The 21,089-nt window shown below is 37.1% G+C and overlaps 1 protein-coding gene across 2 annotated transcripts in view; it reads right to left on the reverse strand.

The window, feature by feature from the left end:
* Positions 1-21,089, reverse strand: part of Dipk1a (divergent protein kinase domain 1A) — a 105,546-nt gene that overhangs the window by 44,809 nt on the left and 39,648 nt on the right. Inside the window, exon 1 of one of the 2 annotated variants that reach the window (XM_078026740.1) lies at positions 20,683-20,775. The exons of the other annotated variant lie outside the window; for it this stretch is intronic. Within the exon in view, the coding sequence (XP_077882866.1) occupies positions 20,683-20,742 (60 nt within the window). The 5' untranslated portion in view covers positions 20,743-20,775. Of the gene's footprint in view, positions 1-20,682; positions 20,776-21,089 lie in introns of those variants that run through there. 2 annotated transcript variants of the gene reach the window in all.

The following is a 21,089-nucleotide window of genomic DNA, read 5'->3' on the forward strand; positions in this document are numbered from 1 at the left end:
AAGTGATCAGGAAACATGCATTATCTCTTTTGTTACTCTTCTGATGCAAGCCTGTCTGGTACAGTATGTTACCAGCCACAACATCATGTATACACACATGTAGGAAGTCTCAGTTAATTAAGCCATTATTTCTAACCATCTTATTCAGACCTAAGCATGTTGGCTTTCTTACTAAGGGTAAAATTCAATACTGACTCACTGAACTGTACAGAATTTATTCCTGAGCTCATCAACTGGTGTGTGAGATAGAATTAAAGGTGAGCACCTCAACCTCAGGTCTATAACCTCCAGTTCACAGCAGTTCAGTTTGCTCTGATGCTTTACAAATTATCATTTTTTTTATGCCATGATGTGAAAAAATGGGGAAATAGTGATCTTTTCATTTGTCTCCCTATTTTGGGGAACATCTATGTTTTGAGAATAGTATATAGACAAATTCTCAGACATTAAAAAAGACAAGCAAAAATCCAACTAATTTTCCCCCTTATCAGGAAAAATTTTTGTATCAATTGGGGTGAAAATAAAAGAATGTTCCATGACATACTCTATGTAAGTGAATTCAATAATCTATGAAATTCTTTCAAATTCCATTATCTGTAACTAAATAATTTTGTTTGAATTGACACACTAGCAACAATGATAAGATATTGTGTATAGTATATTAGAGTATGTACCCAGAGGCCTCAATCACTTCTCTGCCTCAGAGCCCAACAGGCTTTTATTTTAACCCATCTCTGCTTATTTCGTCTGATCTATATTCTTCTTTCTCCTCCTGTCAGGGCCTCCTTCCCATTTTGTCAGATCCACAGAACAAAAAATAGATCATTATTGCCATTCTCCCAACTCTTAAAAGATTCTGCCACCTCATTACAACTAATGTTGGTGACCAAGCTTCCAGTACATGAACCTTTGGAGGATAAACCATACCCAAACTATAGTGCTATACTCAGTTTGATATGGTGTTCATCAGCTTTTCATCTCAGTGACCAAAATATCTGACAAGAACAACTTGTCACAGGTGGAAAAAATTATTTTGGCTCTTGATTTCAGAGGATTCTATTCACGGTTGGCCAGTTCTATTCCTTTGGGCCTGGGGCAAAGCAGAACATCCTGGTGGAAGGGCATCGTGGAGGAAGGCTGCTTGGTTTAAGGCAGCTGTAAAGTGAGGAGAGAGAGAGAAAGAGAAAGAGAAAACAGAGAGAAGGATAGGAAGGGGCCAGGGACTACCCAAGGCCACACCCTCAGTGACCTACTTCCTCTAGTGATGTCCTATCTGCCTAGAGGTACCACCTTGCGGTCCATTCAGCTATCAGTGAAATAATCCATTTGCTGGATTAGGCTTTGACTGATAGAGGTCAGAGCCCTAATCATTACCTAAAATCCCCACCACTAAATCTTACTGCTTTGGGGATCATGCCTTCAACACATGAGCTTTTGGGGGGACATGCCAGATACAATTCATAACAGATATCATCCATGACTTTAGGCATTCACTGAGGGGTCTTGGAAGGTATCCCCCATGGAGAAGTGGAGATTACTATAATGCATCTCTAATTTTCAGTTTTCCCTAGGAATAGTGAGGCAAATATCAGTAAGAAAGTTGGCATCTAATCAATATGTACTACATAATAAGCCCTGTGTTAAAAACTGGAAGGGATGACAAAAAACATCAGGGACCCTCACGCACTGCTGGTGGGGATGTAAAATGGTGCAGTTGCTTTGGAAACCAATTTGGTGGTTCCTCAAAAACATTAAACAGAGATTTATCATGGGATCCCAGTAATTCCATTTCTAGATATATATACTCTAAAGAACTGAAACATATGTCCACACAAAAATGTGGACATGTTCCAAATATTCATAGGAGAAGTGGAAACAATCCAAATATCTACCAATTAATGAGGAGATGAACAAAATTTGGTGTAGCATACAATAGAAAAAGATTTGACCATAAAAAGGAGTGAAGTTGGGCTGGGGTTGTGGCTCAGGGGTAGAGTGCTCACCTAGCATGTGCGAGGCCCTGGGTTCAATCCTCAGCATTACATAAAAAAAATAAATAAAATATAGCTATTGTGTCCAACTACAACTAAAAAATAAGTATATTTTTTAAAGGAGTAAAGTACTAATACATACTGTGACACAGGTGATCCTTGAAAGTGTCACACTTTTGCATCTGGTGAAAGAAACCAGATGCAAAAAGCCATACATTGTGTGATTTCCATTTATATCAAATGTCTATAACAGATAAATCTATGAAGCCAGAAGACAGATTAATGGTCAGGGGCTGGGCGGAGGGAAGAATGGGAATATGGATTTTTCTTAAAGCTTTTTGGGAATGGAGTCTGAGATCTCCCTGAGGGGGCCATCTAGTATCATTTGCCTGGAGAATGCTCATTTTTACAATGTGGTAAGAAAGTGGAATTTTCCTTCTTTCCTAGGGCAGAATTATTTTGGCCAATGAGAGAAAGAGGCTCAGATTCCAGAGTCCTTCCTTTTTGCTGCAAAAGTCCCAGGACTACAATAATCTGAATTAACTAATGGTCTGAAACTCTATATTTTTCCTTTTTGGAGGGGCGGGTACTGGGGATTGAATCCAGGAACACTCTACCACTGAGCTATACCCTCAGCTCTTTTCATTTTTTATTTTGAGACAGTGTTTTTGCTACATCGTTCAGGCTGTCCTTGAACTTGCAATCCTCCTGCCTTACCCTCTGGAGTAGCCAGGATTACAGGAGTGTACTACAGTGCCCAGACTTTTTCCAATTTTATTTATTGAAAGAACACTCAATAAAATTAAAAAATTTTCCATAATCCCACTACAATAGAATAACAGCTGTTTTCATTATCCATTTTCCTTTCTAGTTGTCCCTATGAAATTCATTTTATACACAACTGTAATCAGTGAGTATATAATTTTGTGTTCTTTTTCTCTTTATATTGTAAACAATCCATATTGTCAACATAGTTTCTACAGCAATCATTTTCAGTGTTGCAATAATATTCCATCCAGTTGATATGTCATTTTTTACTTAAGTTTTCCTCTTATATTGACTTTAAAGTTTTCTCTCTTCAACTATTCTGTGTTTATACAAGGCTGTATATAGGTTTTTTAGACTTTCTTTTGGACTATTTTCTTAGTTTCTTTTTCAACAATAGACTTTACAAGTCATGTCGTACGAACATTTTTATGATTCTTGCTTTCCAAATTATTATGAGCTTTTAAAAAAGATTTTTAAAATACCTTTATTTTATCAATTTATTTTATGCGGTGCTGAGGATGGAACCCAGTGCCTCACATGTTCTAGGCAAGGGTTCTGCAACTGTTATGAGTTTTTTAAAACACTAGTGGTGGTGGTGGTGGTGGTGGTGGTGGTGGTGGTGGTGGTGTGTGTGTGTGTGTGTGTGTGTGTGTAGTGTATGTGTGTATAGATAGAGATAAGTTAATTTAATAGACCTGAAATTATACTAAAGTCTCTATTATTGAATGTCATTTTTCCAAATTGAACCACCTTTACTTTTTATTTAATTGGTGGACATTCAGACATTCAGGCTTTTTTTTTTTTTAATTGTAGATGGACACGATACCTTTATTTATTTTCATGTGGTGTGGAGGATCAAACCCAAGGCTTCACACACGCAAGGGAAGTGCTCTACCACTGAGCCACAACCCCAGTACCTCCATCTTTACCTTTTAATGATGGAACAGCAAAGGCTCATTGTCAAAGATAAATAATTCATGACGATACAAACAGAAAGTGAAAGTTTCCTCCATCCTTCTTGTGAAAGGTTGATTAAAGTATGCCATCTCTTAAAATTGCATCCAGGTGTGAAAAGTATTTGGTGATCAACAGCTCCATGAAAGTCTATACAGAAACCCTCATGGCCTGCCAAAAGTCGACACTGGCTCAGCTGGAGGGAAGAATACTCAAACAGAGGGTGGTGGGGTAAAGACTCAGGGGCCCCCGGAAAGATGTTGGATTAGCATACTCCACAGGCAGAGGGCAGAGACTGATGTATTTTGAGGTTAAAGAGATGAAAGGAGGGGCTAAGAGAGTCCCAGTGTAGTCTGAACTGAGAGCTACTTGGCAGAAACCACAGAAACCCAATTTATATAAACAATTAAAAAAAGAAATCTCCAAGACACACTAAAAATCTAAACATACATGAAAATAAAATCAGTGGAAAGTAACTGTTACCACAGCTCATGTCCTTAAGTAGAGAACAGAAAATAAATATATTATAAAGAAAAAATAAATTTGTGTTCTTTCAATACAAAACTCAAAGGTGATTACTTATTGATCATGCAGGACATCATTTCTTACCTGTGGACAATACAACACTATACAGTTTCTAATTTTCAAATGCATTTCTTAATTTGGCATTTCCAATGATCAGCTTACCTCTGACAGAAATTGTTTTTCTTAAGGCAAAATTCAGGTTGTTTCTTTTTAACCCACACATTTCTAGTCCTTCCTGTATAACTCTTGATATAGCAAAACTGTGTTTATAGACCATCCTTACAGTTTCAGTTTGCATTGACCTGTAGACTGCTCGGTAAGTGCTCTAAACTCTTTGTGGGGATATATTCTTACAGCCTCAACAAGAGTGTACACTCCAGGGAGCATCTTCTTTTTCATTCTTATATCACCCAGATAAAAAACACTAAAATGCAGTTAGGTGAAAACAGAACCATGAAGTTCATGAAGGGAAAACTGCAATACCTAGCTTCACATATGGATTGTAAATATCACCAGTTAACCAAAAAGTTGCCCAAGCATGAAAGATCTTAACACTTAAAATATTGCCTAATACCCCAGCTTCACCTCTCACCACCACCTCCACCTTCCTTCTACTAAACTTCATGCTGCAGAAATATCAAAGTACTTATAGTTTCTGAAACACATAATGCTGCTTCACATTTTTAGGCCTTTGCATGTGCTCTTTCTTCTCCCAGAATACCTTTCACTAATCAGCCTCTGGAGTCTGTTCACCCTTTATAACTTACTCAGAAGTCACCTCCTCCAGGTCCCCCTCACCCACCCTAGGAATTCTATCATGCATGCCTCTGCTATTTTTGTACTTGGCACAAACTTCTGTGGTTATATTGAGTGTACTGTAATGTAATTAAATTCTTTAATTACATTATGTATTTATTCCATTAGATACAATTCCAATCTTGGTAAAAATCTATCCAGACAAGAAAGAATGGGAGAAAATAATGGAGGAATGAAGGGAGGGAGACTTAAGGAAGTTTCTGGCACCTCCTCTGGAGAGGAACCACATTGTATTCATCTCTGTGTATTTGGAGGATAGAACCAGACTTAGGACACGTGGGTGCTCACCAAACACATCGGTTTGACATAAATCTTAAAGCAAAAATATGAACCAACTCAGCATGAAATTCTCAAGTGAAATAAGATGGAATATACAGGCTTGCAGGCTTATTAACCAGAGAGGAGAGTTTGGTGGTAAAAAGAAAAAATAAGGGAAAACTGCCATTAATCAAAATGAAGTATTATTTAAGCCAAATCTATTGTGGTACACACAAGTACATCAAGGGTGTAGTCCGAGCCTCTATGCAACCTCCTAATTATTAAGAATTAAGCTTAACACCCAGAATTCAAAGATGCATTAGACATGATTCTTTCCCTTAGAGCTCATAGTTTAGATGGGGAATCAAGTATGCAAAAAGACAATTACCATACAATAAAAAGTATATCCAGGATATGTTCAGAGTACCATGATAGAAAGACATCATTTAGCTGGAGGTGACAGTGTGTGTTGGGAAGGCAGTGATTTCAAAAGTGACTTCTTGGAGGAGACAGTTCCTGGACTCAACCTTAGATAATAAAGACAGATTGATTAGTGGGTTAGTCCATAAAGAAGACTACTTGTGATATGCTCAACTATCCCAAATCTATTGTGGGAAAGAGCTCATTCTAAGGAAAGTGAATCCTAGTCCAAGAGCTAGGGTAGAGACAATGGGTTGGTGCTGGAATGACAAGGCAATACTGTTGCTTAAACTAGACCTGTGAAGAATTAAACAGAAAAAACAGGTCTGAGGGAACTGTGTTTGAGTGTGAGGGAGGCAAAAGAATTTACCACTGTGGCTGGAGCTTAAGGAAGAGGTAAAAAGTATGAGATATGGTGGCTCAGAGAAAAAGAGTCATGGAAACAGGCTGGGGGAAATATCACCCACAGAGCAGCCCAGAGAACTGTACTGGAAGGCAGATTTGAGATGTCCCTGGGAAATCCCTGAACTACTTGGGGAAGCGTTTGGAGGAAGTTATGGTTTCCACAAATTGCTGCTGTTATTGACTTTTTTCTTTAAAGTCTCAGGTTGCATAAAAAAAAAGGATGAGAAACTATTCCACTCTTCAAGGAGTTGACAATTGTGTTGAGAATTGTGAAACTTTCTAGAGAAGGAGAACATGAAAGTAGAACACAAAGAAAAAAAAAATAAGACCAAATCTAGGGAATATATGAGGAAAAACAAAGCAAAAAAAAAAAACTTGAAGTGAAATAAGATGAAATATATAGGATTACAGGCTTATTAACCAGAGAGGAGAGTTTGGTGGTAATGAGAAAAAAAATAAGATATTTTACTATATTCTAAGTACCCTGGAGGATAGACAGACAGTGGGATCAGAGGAAATGGACTTGGTGGGAGGGGCCTGTGGACAAGGTGTTGGGTAGGATATCTCAGCTGTGAAACCACAGTCTGGAGAAAAACCAGTTAATTCCTCAGGGCAGGGCGGGGGTAAGATGGGGATCCAGAGTAAAGGGTCTACCAGAATCTGACATCCACTATGTCAGGATAGGAGTCTGGAAAAATTTCCTCAGTCAGAAGTAGCATAGACAGAGAACTCTCTAAGAAATCCTTAAACTGGTGAATGGTTAAATGTCCCCAGTTCAAGCGGATGGGAGGCTCCCACAGAAGGCACTTTAGCTCAAGCTAATCACCTTCCTGTCTCCCAGGATTGTCAGGAAGGGAATGAGAATGAGAAGAGAGCCAGCAAGCTATGTAAATTTCTGCTTTTCTCCTCAGATATCTGTAAAGAGAGGGTGATCAGATAGGTGACCAATTGCTAGCTTTTGGCCTAGGTAGGTGCAGTGGCTAAAAAGTTTGATCCAACTGCTATTTTTAAGAATTGAGGGGCTGGGGATGTGGCTCAAGCGGAAGCGTGCTCGCCTGGCATGCGTGCAGCCCGGGTTCAATCCTCAGCACCACATACAAACAAAGATGTTGTGTCCACCGAAAACTAAAAAATAAATATTAAAATTCTTAAAAATAAGAATTGAATTAGAGTAGTTACTTATAAGTGCAAACAAGTCATCTACAAAATGCACAAGGCAGGGACAGAAGTTTATCCTCAGCCCCTTGGCTTTTCATGCAGAGAACAATTACTTAGAAAACCATTAGGCTTTGAAGGTCATCAGAATGCAGGTGTTTGCCTCAAGTGGCTACTGCACCTGGAATTAAGACTTCACATTGATCTTGTCTGTTTGTAAAATTTAAGAATTTTAAATTGGGTGAGGTGTGGGGTTGGGGTTGGAGTATAACTCAGTGGTACAGTTGTACAGTGCTGGCCCAACATGCAGGAGGCCCTAAGTTCAATCCTCAGAATCAACATCAATAAAATAAAATAAATCTAGTGTTTTTTAAAAAATGTTGTTTTAGTTGTAGATGGACATAATGCCTTTATTTTATTTACTTACTTTTATGTGGCACTGAGGATCGAACCCAGTGCCTCACATGTCCAAAGCATTACCACTGAGTGCTCTTATCAGCTATGCTGAGCTACCACTGAGCTAAAACCCCAGCCCAAAGTTAGTATTGTTTTTTATTTTTTTTTAGTTAGAGATGGACAGTATATCTTTATTTTGTTTCATTTTTATGTGGTGCTAATGATGGAACCCAGTGCCTCACACATGCTAAGCAAGCGCTCTGCCACTAAGCTACAGTCCCAGCCCCCTAGTGTTTTATTAAAAAAATATATATTTTAGTTGTCAATAGACCTTTATTTTATTTATTTATATGTAGTGCTGAGAATTAAACCCAGAGTCTCACACATGCTAGGCAAGAGCTCTACCACTGAGCCACAACCCCAGCACCAAGTTAGTGTTTTTTATGTTCCCCTTTAAATTGTTTCAGTTAATACTATCCTTTGAAAAATAATTGTGTTTTCTAGTTTGCTTAAGAAGCTCAATTTTGGGGGTGACTGGGTCTATAGCTCAGTGGTAGAGCGCCCACCTCGAATGTGTGAGCACTGAGTTCAATCCTCAGCACCACATAAAAATAAAGATACTGTGTCCATCAACAACTAAAAAAATATTAAAAAAAAAAAAAAAAGAAACTGAATTTTTTCCATTTTTTGTTTTTCTTGTTTCACTACTTCCTAGGCCCTTTTTGCTTAGTAATCTAATCGCATTTACCTAGATTTGGTCTTATTATCTTTGTGTTCTACTTTCACGTTCACCTTTTCTTTCACAATTTGTCTATCTTCAGTGTGTTGCTGTAGCACTTAGAAACTAAAACACAGCATTGCTTTCTCAGCACAACTGTAATAGCATTTTCCTCTATCTGTAGTTTTCTCATTGACAAATAATACATGCTCATTTCAAAAGCAGAAACATACCAGAAAGTGGAAGATTTAAAAGTTACCTGGGTTCTGAGTATTCAATTAATTTCTTTAACATTTGAATTATTTCCTTTCAGTGTTTTTTTTCCCCCTCTGAGTTTTTCTTCTTCTTTAACATTACTGTATTGTCATCTTATTTAATTGAACTTCTAGATCTTGTGGTAAACAATGCCTGAGGGAAAGGATTTTCCAGATGAATTGTTTGTGCCCAATTACACAATTTTGTCCCACAGGAATAACAACTCATGAGGAAACTGTTTGCTTTTCAGTTTAATCCAGATGCCACAGATACACATTCTTGCAGATTCATCAGCGTACTCAGTGTGATCAGTGTGGTTTGTGAAGATGAGGATTTACTAAGAATTTGGGATGGCCTCATGCTTTTTTTGGCAGTCCTTTAGAAGTCTGTAGGTCTTTCATAACATATATCCTTTTTTTTGTTTTTCTTTTTTTGACCATGGGTTGAACCCAGGGTGCTCAACCACTGAGCCATAACCCCAGCCTTTTTGTATATTTTATTTAGAGAGAGGGTCTAGCTAAATTGGTTAGGGCCCCATTAAATTTCTGAGGCTGACTTTGAACTCATGTTCCTCCTGCCTTAGCCTCCAGAGTGGCTGGGATTACAGTCATGCACTACTGCACCTAGCTTAAGAATATTCTATTCTTAAATTCATTTAGTTGTCTTTCAGTCAACTAAATGTTTGTTGTCCAAGAAAACTGATTAGCATTTTTGAACTGTGGCATATGTGAACGTTACCTTCAAGAAGGAAACAAAATGCAGCTCTAGTTACAATACTCTCTAGTCACAGTTTTTTCCCCTGTAAATGCTGGCTCACTTTCTGAAACCGGTGTTCTAGAATCATCTATCATCCATAGCTACTGTCTCTCCCACAGTTCCCCCCCCCTGCATTCTAATATGATTCCTCAAGTGGGTTTTCTACATGTTTTTTTTTTTCTTTTTTTTGAGGGGGGGCAGGGATACCAAGGATTGAACTCAGGAGCACTTGGCCACTGAGCCACATCCACAGCCTTATTTTGTATTTTATTTAGAGACAGGGTCTCACTGAGTTGCTTAGTGCCGTGCTTTTGCTGAAGCTGGATTTGAATCCTCTTGTCTCAGCCTCTGGAGCCGCTGGGGTTACAAGCATGTGCCAATCCACCTGGTGGTTTTCCACATCTTTGAATCAGTACTCCTTAGCGTGAATCCACTTTTTACTGTCTCTAATTTGAATTTTAATTCTGCTATTGCATGTCCAGGTTACCTCTAACTACATGTGCTTACTACTCCTTTTTCATCTATTTGTTCCTTTTACTTGCATGCTTCAATTCATAGATACCACATCCTTCTGAATCAGCTAAGGATACCAGAAAAAAAATTAAATTTCTTATAGTTCTTATAATAAATAACTATTAGAGAGTTGTTCTTCCTCTAAGTCTTCATAATGATGTTCCCTTTCCCTTGTTCGGAAAGTTCTGAAAGTCCCATACTACTGTATGATCTCTCATTTGACAAGAAAAACATCTAGGCTTGGCTTTTGACAGCAAACAGGTTATGTGGACCGCCACTGGCCCGGCTCTGTTGATGTCTGTGCTGGTGGAATTCCCCGCTCTGATCCACAGCTGTATAACTGAGCACAACTTCTGATCTAATTCCTGGTGTCTAACAAGCTTCCATCTGGTGTGCGTCTGCTAAACTAAAATCCAACTATCAGGCTGTTACACAGAAAAGATGGAATATTAAAAAAAAAAAAAAAACAAACAACTAGAATCTCCAGTGTATTACTAGAGACACTTTGGATTATAAGTCACAGAAAAATCTATATCTAATTGACATCAATAAAAACAGAATTTATGGTCTGGGGATGTGGCTCAAGCGGTAATGTGCTGGCCTGGCATGCGCAGGGCGCTGGGTTCGATCCTCAGCACCACATAAAATAAAATAAAGATGTGGTGTCTGCCGAAAACTGAAAAATAAATATTTAAAAAATTCTCTCTTCTCTCTATCTCTCTCTCTTAAAAAAAAAAACAGAATTTATGGGCTCAAATAAATGGAATATTCTGTAAAAAGGTGGGGTTTTTTTTAAAGAGAGAGAGAGAATTTTTTAATATTTATTTTTTAGTTATCGGCGGACACAACATCTTTGTTGGTATGTGGTGCTGAGGATTGAACCTGGGCCGCACACATGCCAGGCGAGCGCGCTACCGCTGGAGCCACATCCCCAGCCCTGTTGTTTTTTTTTTTTTTTTTTAATTATGGAATATTTCAAGCCTATACAATGTAATCAGAATGGTACAATGAACCTGTGTGCTCATCACTCGGCTTAATAATTTATTCAGAAATTCAGCCATTCTTGTGTCATCCATGTCTCTAACTTTTCCTACCCTTACTTATTTTTTAAAAGATAAATTTAAAAAAAATTTTTAGTTGTAGATGCACATAATACATTTATGTTATTTATTCATTTTTATAAGGTGCTAAGAATTGAACTCAGTGCCTCATTCATGCTAAACAAACATTCTACCACCCATCTACATCCCCAGCCTTTAAAAGATAGGTTAACATTTAAATTATTGAAAAGTAAAATCTTAACTGTACAACTTCAACAAGTGGCTCCGAGCGTCTGTATAATCCATACCCCATTAAGATACAAAACACTTTCATTTCCCCAGAAAGTTCTCTCATGTCTCTTATCAGTTAACCCATACTATCCCCAACCCCCCTCCACACCCCCACCCCCACAACTTCTGTTCTAATTTTTTTCACCAGAGATTAGCTTTGCCTGTTCTATAATTTCACATAGAAGAAACATTCAGTATACGCTTTTTTAAATATTCAGTTTCTTTCACACAGCATTGTGTCTATGAGTTTCAAAAAAGTCCCATGTATCAACAGATCATTCCTTTTCGTTGGTGAACAGAATTCCACTGTATGCATATAATCACAATTTATTTATTTTTATGTTGATGAACATGTGAGTTGTTATAGTTTTCTACACTATGTCTAAAGCTGCTATGAATATTATTGTACAAGTCTTTTTGTAGAATGTTTTCACTTCTCTTATATGATTTACATTACTGAGACAAAGGATAAGAGTATGCTAAACTTTGTAAGAAACTTCCCATAGTTTTTCCAAAAGGGTTGTATTAGTTTATATTTACACTCACAATATATGATAATTCCAGTTGTTCCATGTCCTTGCCAACATTTGGTATTTTCAATCTTATTAATTTTAGATATTCTAGGAAATAGAAAGTATCTCATTCTGTTTTAAATTTGCATTTACTGATGAATAATGATGTTATGTATTTTTATGCTTGGTAGATATGTATAGATTTTCTTGGATAAAGTGTTTAGGTCCCTATTTATTTATTTATTTTTTGAGGAACTGCATATTAAACCCAGGGTGCTTTACCACTGAGCTACATCTCCAGTCATTTTAATTTTATTTGAGAAAGGGTTTTGCTAGATTTCTGAGACTGGCCTCAAACTTGGGGTCCTCCTGCCTCAGCCTCCCAAGTACGTAGAATTACAGGCATGAACTACCACACCAGGTTCTGTGGCTATTAAGTCTTTTAAGTCTTATAGGATAGGTGCCATTTTCTGAGTTGTAGGTATTCTTTTTTTTTTTTTAAGAAAAGTTTGAATTGTTGGTATTCTTGATACAAATTTTGTCAGGTACACTTTTTTGTGACTCCCCCTGCCCCCGCACCCCATCCCTGGTCTGTGAGTTCAATAATCACTTCCTTAACCATATTGTTTGATGAAAAGAAACTTTTATTTAGTGTATTCTCTTTATGGTTACTGCATTCTGTGCCTAAGAAAATTTTGCCTGACCCTCAGATTAAAGATATTCTCCTATATTTTCTTCTAAAAGCTTTATAATTTTAACTTTTATTCTTAGGTCTCTGATCCATCTTAAATTAATTTTTGTGTATGGTATAGTATAAGAATTGAAGTTGATTTTTTCCCAGATAGCCAGTTGTTTCAACATGATTTTTTGAAAAGTTTGTTTCCTTTCTCCATCAAATTGTTTTAATTCATTTTTGCCAGTAAATGGATGGATTTGAAGACTATCATGCTAAGTGAAATAGGCCTATCCCCAAAAACCAAAGATTGAATGTTCTCTCTGATATGTGGATGATAACACAAAATGGGGGTGAAGGGAATAGAAGTCCATTGGATTATACAAAGGGGAATGAAGGGAAGGGGGTATGGAAATAGGAAAAGCAGTAGAATGAATTGGACATAACTTTTCTGATTTCATATATGAATGAGTACATCACCTGTGAAATTCTACATCATGTACAACCACAGAATGGGATCCTAATTAGAATAAGTTATATTCCATGTATTTATAATTGTCAAAATATATTCTACTGTCATATATATCTAAAAGAACAAATAAAATTTTTTAAAATTTTAATTGCATTAGTGGACTGGGGTTGTGGCTCAGTGGTAGAGCACTTGCCTAGCACATGTAAGGCACTGGGTTCAATCCTCACCACATAAAAATAAATAAATAAAATAAAGACATTTTTTAAAAAGAACAAAACAGAGCTGTCTCTACTTAAAAAAAAAAAAAGATTGCTTTAGTCCTTTCTCTTTGTGTCTATCGTTATGCCAATACCATACTATGTTGATTATTACCTGTTTATAACTAAGCCTTGAAGTAAGACAGAATAAATCCTCTAGTTTTTTGTTCTTCTTTTCTTCTTTTCAACATTGTTTTATTTATTTTAATTAATTAATTAATTTAATATCTTTATTTTTTATTTATTCATTTTTATTTGGTGCTGAGGATCAAACCCAGGACCTCTCCTGTGCTAGACAAGCACTCTACTGCTGAGCCACATCCCCAGCCCTCAACATTGTTTTAGGTCTTTTAGGTCCTTGACATTTCCATATAAATTTTAGAATCAACTGGTCTATTTTAAAAACAAGTTGGGGGGCCTGAGGTTGTAGCTCAGTGGTTGAGCGCTTGCCTGGCATGCGTGAGGTACTGGGTTCCATCCTCAGCACCACATAAAAAAATAAAGACATTGTGTCCATCTACAACTAAAAAAATATTTTAAAAAAACAAGTTGGGATTATGATTGGCATTGCATTGAGTCTACAGATTAATTAGAAGAGGTGATATCTTAAAAATACCAAGTCTTCCAATACATGAACATCATATATCCGTGTATTTACATCTTTTTAAACTCTCTCAGCAGTATCTTGTGCTTTTCAGTGTAGAGCTATGTATGTTTGTTACATTAATTCTTAAGTGTTTTTTTTAATGCAACTGAAATAAAATTGTTTTTATTTTATTTATTCACTTATTTTGGTGCTAGGGATCAGACCCAGAGCCTTGGGCATACTAAACTGAGAAACTAATATGATTCCATTTTTGAGAAACCAGCCTCTACCTCAGAGCAAAGCCAGTCCAAGGAAGGGGGCGTGACCCTTGTCCTTGGAAAAACCCACCGAGCACTCCTAAGCACACATCCTCCCTGTTTGTCTGTAAATAACAGGAGAGGGCTGTGGGCGCCAGGTGTCCCTGACTCATTTAGGCTAGGTGAGGACCCATAGCAACCCCGCTAGCAACCTCCAATCAGCATGAGACAGGGAAAATACTTGGAATGCCAAATGACCCCCAAGTAGTTTATGGTGGTTGATAACATGTTGGGAAACCATGTAGTTTAGCACGTACATCCCTTGTGGCCTAAACCAATCAGTTCAAAGGAATCCCCCTCTTGTACTAACCAATCACCCCTACCCAACTTGTTCCCGCCAGTGAATGTGCTAATCAATGTTAGAAGTTGTTGTTTGATTTTCCTGCGGTATGGAATGATTTGCTGTGTGATGTTGTGACGCATAGAGTATCCCCCCAAAACCTATAAAATCTCACTGAACAAAGGACCAGGACTCACTCCCTGGGACCGCTGTGTCAAGAACGGTTGTTAAGTCCAGGCTGGAGCTTGCAATAAAGACTCTTGTGTGATTGCGTAGGATTCGGTCCTGGAGGTCTATTGGGGTCCCCTGAATCTGGCATAACAGTACATGCTTTCCCACTGAGCTAAACTCTCATTCCCCTTTTAAAAATCTCATTTGTTTAAAAATACAGTTAACCTTTTTCATGACTTTGCATCTTAAGACTTCACTGAATTTTTTTCGTTACTGATTTTTATTTTCAGTGCTGAGAATCAAACCTATGACTGCGCATGCTAGGAATGTGCTCTCCCACTGAGCTACATCCCTAGTCCTGATTTCCAATTTAATTCAATTGTAATCAGACAACATACCTTGTTAGATTTCAGTCTTTTGAAACTTACTAAGACTTAGCTCATGGCCCTTTATATGGCCTATCCTGAGAAAAGTTCCAGGACACCTAAAAATACTGTATTTCCTAGTTGTTGGGCTCTATAAATATTAATTGGGGCAAGCTCTATTCAGACCTGTATGTATGTTTGACTTAGTTGTTCTATTTAAATACTGTGAAAGGAATATGAAAATCTATGATTGTGGATGTAAAACCTTTTCTCCTTTATTTCTTTCAGTTTTATGCTTCATGTTTTTTGAATCTACAGTAGAAACATACATATTTGTAAGTATGTCTTTCTGATATATTAAGTTTTTAATTATTATAAAATGTCGCCTGTGGGCTAGGGTTGTAGCTCAGAGGTAAAACACTTGCCTACAATATGTGAGGTGTTTGACCCTCAGCACCACATGTAAATAAATAAAATAAGGGTATTGTGTTCATCTACAACTAAAAATGTATTTTTTAAATGTCCCTCTTTATCTCTGGTAATACTCCTTGTTTTGAAGTCTACTTTCCCATTGTTAAACATCTATTCTAACTATGATCATATCTATACCATATATCTTTTCATCCTTTTACATCTTTTACTCTGTGTTATGGTTGGACCATACTTTTTATCCAGTGGACACTCTGTCCTTTAACTGCAAAGTTAAGTCCTTTTACTCTCAATTTAGAGTTGCTGTTATGGTGTGTTCTATTTGTTTCATCTCTTTGCTTGTTACTCTGTTTCTTTTTTGGGCTTAATTGAAAAAAAGATTTCTAGATATCATTTTTGTTTCTTCATTTGCTTTTAAAAATGTATTTATTAAAACATAATTTACATACAATTCACTCATTTAATGTGTACAAGTGTTTTTAAGTATATATTCAAAGGGTTTTACAACAATCACTACAATCAAATTTTATAACATTTTCATCCCCTTAAGAGAAACCCCATACCCATTAGCTGTCCTTCCCCTCCTAAGCAACTAGTACTCAACTGTCTGTCTCTATAGATTTGCCTATTCTGGACACTTCATTTAAACAATACACAATATGTGGTTTTCTGTGCCTGGTTTCTTTTATGCAACACTTTCAAGATGCAACCACTTGGAATGTAAATCAGTCCTTCACTTACTTTTATTGTTGAATAATATCCCATTGTCTGGATATATCACATTTTGTTTTTTCCATTCATCAGTTGATGGACATTTGCGTTGTTATTATTATTATGATAATGTTGCTAGGAACCTCACATGTATTGTGTGGAGGTATAACCTCATTGTTCTTGGGTGTACACCTAGCAATGGAATTCCTATTGTAACCCGACATTGCATTTGTTAAAGAATTGCCAAAGAGTTTTCCATTGCAGCTACACCACTTTACATTTCCATCAGCAAGGTATGAGTTCCTACTTCTACACATCCCTTGAACACTTGCTATTGCTCCACCTTCTTGATTATAACCATCCCAGTGGTGTAAAGTGGTCCTCTAATGGCTTTTTAGCTATAAATCTTTGCGTTTTTCTTTTACTTGTTGCTTTATAAATTAAAATATGCATCTTTAACCTAACACAATCAATCTACTTAGAGTTTATAGTTTACCACAAAACAGTTAAATGTAACAGCATAATTTTATTCACTCTAATCCTTTGTACTATTGATATATACCTCACAGTAAATTTTTCTTTCACTACTAATGTGTTGTTCAGGAAATTAAGAGAAGAAAATAAATAATGTAGAGTGTTTTATATTTACCAACCTTTTTACTATTTCTATTGCTCTTCATTCATTTCTAAAGTTCTGAATTACATCTAGATTTCTCTTTAGCTTGGAGAACTTATTTTAGTTTCTTCTTATTGTTCTTTCTTTTTCTTTGTGGTTCTAGCAATCAAACCCAGGTCACCTGGGCATGCTAGGTAAATATTCTACCACCAATCTACATCCCTATCCCCCAGCATTCTTATAGGTTTACTGGTAATAAAATCTTTGATTTTATCTGAAAATGTCTTTATTTCATCTTGATTCATGAAAGATGATTTTTCTGGGTATAAAATTTGAAAGTGACATTATTTCTTAAAGAAATTTAATGATAAAATTCCATTGTTTTTGGTCTCTTCTGTCTCTAATGTTAAGTCAACTAAACATTTGTATTATTGGTCCCCTGCGTTGCTGTTTTCTGGTACTGGGGATTGAAACCAGGGGCACTCTACTACTGAGCTACAGCCCCAGCCATTTTTTATTTTTTATTTTTTGAGAGAGGGTCTCACAAATTTGCCCAGGCTGGCCCTGAATCTGAGATCCTCTTCCCTCCACTACCTGAGTTGCAGAGATTACAGGTGTACACCACTGCATTCGGCTTATTGGTCTCTTTTGTGTAAAGTGTTTTCTCTGATGCAGCCACAATTTCAGCAGTTTGATCAAAATGTATCTAATGTGATTATTTTTCCATTTATTTTTCTTGGGATTTATTGAACTTCTTGGATTTGTGAGTTGATTATTTTCACCAAATTTTACTATCATTTCTCCAAAAAAAAGTTTGCCCCATCTTCTCTCTCCTCTCCTTTATGAACTCCAGTTACATGTACATTAGATCACTTACTAGTGTCCCAGAAGTATCTGAAATTCTGTATAGCTTTCATGAACCTTTTTGTCTCTCTTTTCTTCAATTTGAATATTTCTTTTTTCTTTTGTGGTGCTATAGATAAAACCCAGGGCCTCAAGCATGCTAGGCAAGTGTTTTACCACTGAGCCCCAAATTGATGTCTTCATTACTCTGTGGCCCCAAATCTGTTACATGCATTCTTCATTTCAGTTATTATACTTTTCTGCTCTATGACTTTTTTAATATTATTTTTTAGTTGTAGCTGGACACAATACCTATATTTACTTATTTATTTTTATGTGGTGCTGAGAATTAGACCCAGGGCCTACAACCTGCTAGGTGAGTGCTCTACCACTGAGCCACAAATCCTAGCCCCATCTGCTCTATAACTTTTATTTTTTAAAATTTCTCTTTCTCTTCTGAGATTTCTCATCTGTTCAACCATTATATGTATAATTTCTTTTTTAGTCCTTAAGCAAATTATAATGGTTATTTTAAAGTCCTGACTTATAATTTGAATATATAAGGTCATCTTGGTGGAAGATTGTTACTAAGTGCTTTTTTTCTTGAATATGGTCACATTTATCTGTTTCTTTGCATGTCTAGTGATTTTTTATTGGTTATTATACATTATGTATAACATGATGACAAGACTCTGGATTCTACTGTATTCCTCCAAAGACTGATCTTTGTTCTAGCAGGCAGTAAGTTTGGCTATACTCAATTTCCAAAATTTTGTCTCCCGTGCCATTAGCAACTGCCAAACCTCTTAGTTCTTTTAGCTTCCAGACTACTTTTTCAATGCATTCCTTGGGATCTCCTCATATGTGTGCAGGGGTTGGTTAGATTTTAAATTCAGGCTTTGGGATTACTCTTTCTGTAATTCTTCTCCTCCAAGATGTTCTCCCTGTTTCTGGTTGCTCTGCTAGTCCTAAACACTTTCCAAGACCTTTGCCTCTGTAATAAGACACAGATTGAGGAGTACCCTCAGGGGCAGTTCCTTTCTTTTGGGTTTCTTTGAGGTTTTTTATCAAATTATTTATTTATTCTAATTTGTTATACACAATGGCAGAATGCAATTCATTTCATATTACACAGATAGAGCACAATTTTTCAAGTCACTGATTATACACAAAGTATTTTCACACCATTTGTGTCTTCATACATGTATTTAGGGTAATGATGTCTAACTCATTCCACCATCATTCCTATCCCTTTGCCCCCTCATTTTCCCTCCCTTCCCTTTGCCCTAAAGTTCTTCTTTTCCTCCCATGTTCCCCCCACCCGATCCCATCACCATTATGAGTCAGCATCCTCATATCAAAGAAAACATTCAGCCTTTGGTTTTTTGGGATTGGTTTACCTCTCTTAGCATTATATTCTCCATGAGTTTGTTTTCTTTTGGTTTCTTTCTAGTATCTTCAAATAGTTGTTTTAAAACATACACCCACCCACACACACACACACTTTAAAAACCCAGATTTCAATAATTTTTGTCTATGTGAGTAATCTATCATGTTATTATCAGAAGCTAACATATATTCAGCATTGTTTTGCATCTCAATACTGTTACTTAAGAGTCAGTTTCTTTGATTCTCCACCCACCTTCTAGAGGTTCATCTTCTAAGACTGACTTTCCAAGTTGTCACCAGGTGAAATCATCAGCTTTTAGAGCTACCTGTTTCCATATCCAAATCCACAGAAGTAGAAAGATGTTATCAATAGCCAAACCATCAAACATGGTCGTAGGCTTCACTTCAATTGAACAAGGTTTTGGGAAATGTAGCCACCCATGAACCAAGCACTGTGGCCAGTAGATTGCCATGAAGTAACTGGCTTGGGCCTGAGTCACTGGTCATCTCCTTCTTCCACCCCATTCCTCGTTTCTGATTCCTTGAAAACCTAAAATCCCAGTTCCAAGTCCCTTGTTGCTTTGTTAGACCAGTGCTTATTGTGGCTCCCAACTTTAAAGACACAAATCAGTTCTCCTTCTCTGACTCTCATAGGCCTAAAACCTTCAGAACTACAGCTTTTACTCCTCATCGTCCACTTAGGCTTCAGTTCCCTTTCATATCTGGGTTTTAGTTTGCTCATTCCTATTATCTGAAGATTTTCTTTTCTTGCTCAGTTATGTGGAAAACAACTGGGAAAAAGGTCTTATATTTTATCCAGCATTTCTATGAATCTGAAGAATAACGCAAGAGGGATCTTCTTGAATCAGCTAATTCTACCTTCAGTAACTTGCCTAAGCCTTCAGGATACAGTACAAACCCCAACACATTTAATATACAGGGCCCTCCATGGTATTATCCCCCCTTGGTTTCATGACCCACATACACCCAAATTTCAGTGTTTCCTTCTGCTAAGGGAAAATGTCTTATAATTCTTTGCTTCTGCCATGCTTTTCCTTGCCTCTGGGCTTTTCAGATACTATTTTCTCTATAGAGAATATCCACTTAAGGTGCCCATTCCCTCACCATAAATCTCCACCTGGTCAACTGCTACTCACTCTCAGAGCATGACCTCTCAGAAGTGTGTTCTGTCATTCCTTCACCATCCAAACCCAAACTGAGATGGTCTCTTCCTGGGGTCCTATAACACTCTAAACATACTTCAAACACAGCAAACATCATTCCAAGTGATTTATTTTCTCCACTAGACTATGTACTAGTTTCAGGTACCCAAGGTCAACTAGGGCCTAAAAATATTAAATAGAAAATTTTCATAACCCACTTGAATCTAATGTATGAAATATGATATGTCAAGAGCTTTGTAATGTTTTGAACAACCAATAAAAAAAAGAAATAAAAAAGAAAATTAAAAAAAAAAGCAATTTGTAAGGTTTTTGCTTGTTTTGTATCAAGAATTGAACCCGGGGGGCACTTAACCACTAAACCACATCCCCAGTTCTTTTTTCTATTTTATTTAGAGACGGGGTCTTGCTGAGTTGCTTAAGGGCTTGATAAATTGCTGAGGCTGGCTTTGAACTTACAATCTTGAGTCCTGGGATTACAGGCATACACCATCGAGCCTGGCCTGTAAATTTCAAATCATGTGCTGTTCTGAGTAGTATTGCTCCGTCCTGCCCAAGACATGAATCATTCCTTTGTCCAACACATCCAGAATGTATATGCCATCTGCCTCCTAGTCACCTGGTAGTCATCCTGATCACTGGGCTGACTTTGCCGTGTCACAGTGTTTATATCCAGCATTCAGTACTTTCTGCTGTCTCACATATCCACTGGGGGTCTTGGAACATATCCCTGGAGAAAACAATGATTTAGTTCCCATACTTCACTCTTTGCTTGGCACATAGCAAGCATTTAACAAATGTTTGTTGAATAAAGGAATTGGGAGACAGCCACTTGTTTTAATCAGATTTTTCACTGCTGCAACCAAAAGACTTGACAAGACTTATTTGGCACTCATGGTTTCAAAAGTCTCAGTCCATAGATGGCTGACTCTTGCTCTGGGTCAGCGTGAGGCAGCACATCATAACAGAAAGGTATAGAGGAGGGAAGCAGCTTAGAACATAGCTACTGGGAAGCAGAGAGAACTC

Source organism: Ictidomys tridecemlineatus, chromosome 11 (genome assembly GCF_052094955.1).
Source record: "Ictidomys tridecemlineatus isolate mIctTri1 chromosome 11, mIctTri1.hap1, whole genome shotgun sequence".
Lineage (NCBI taxonomy): Eukaryota > Metazoa > Chordata > Mammalia > Rodentia > Sciuridae > Ictidomys > Ictidomys tridecemlineatus.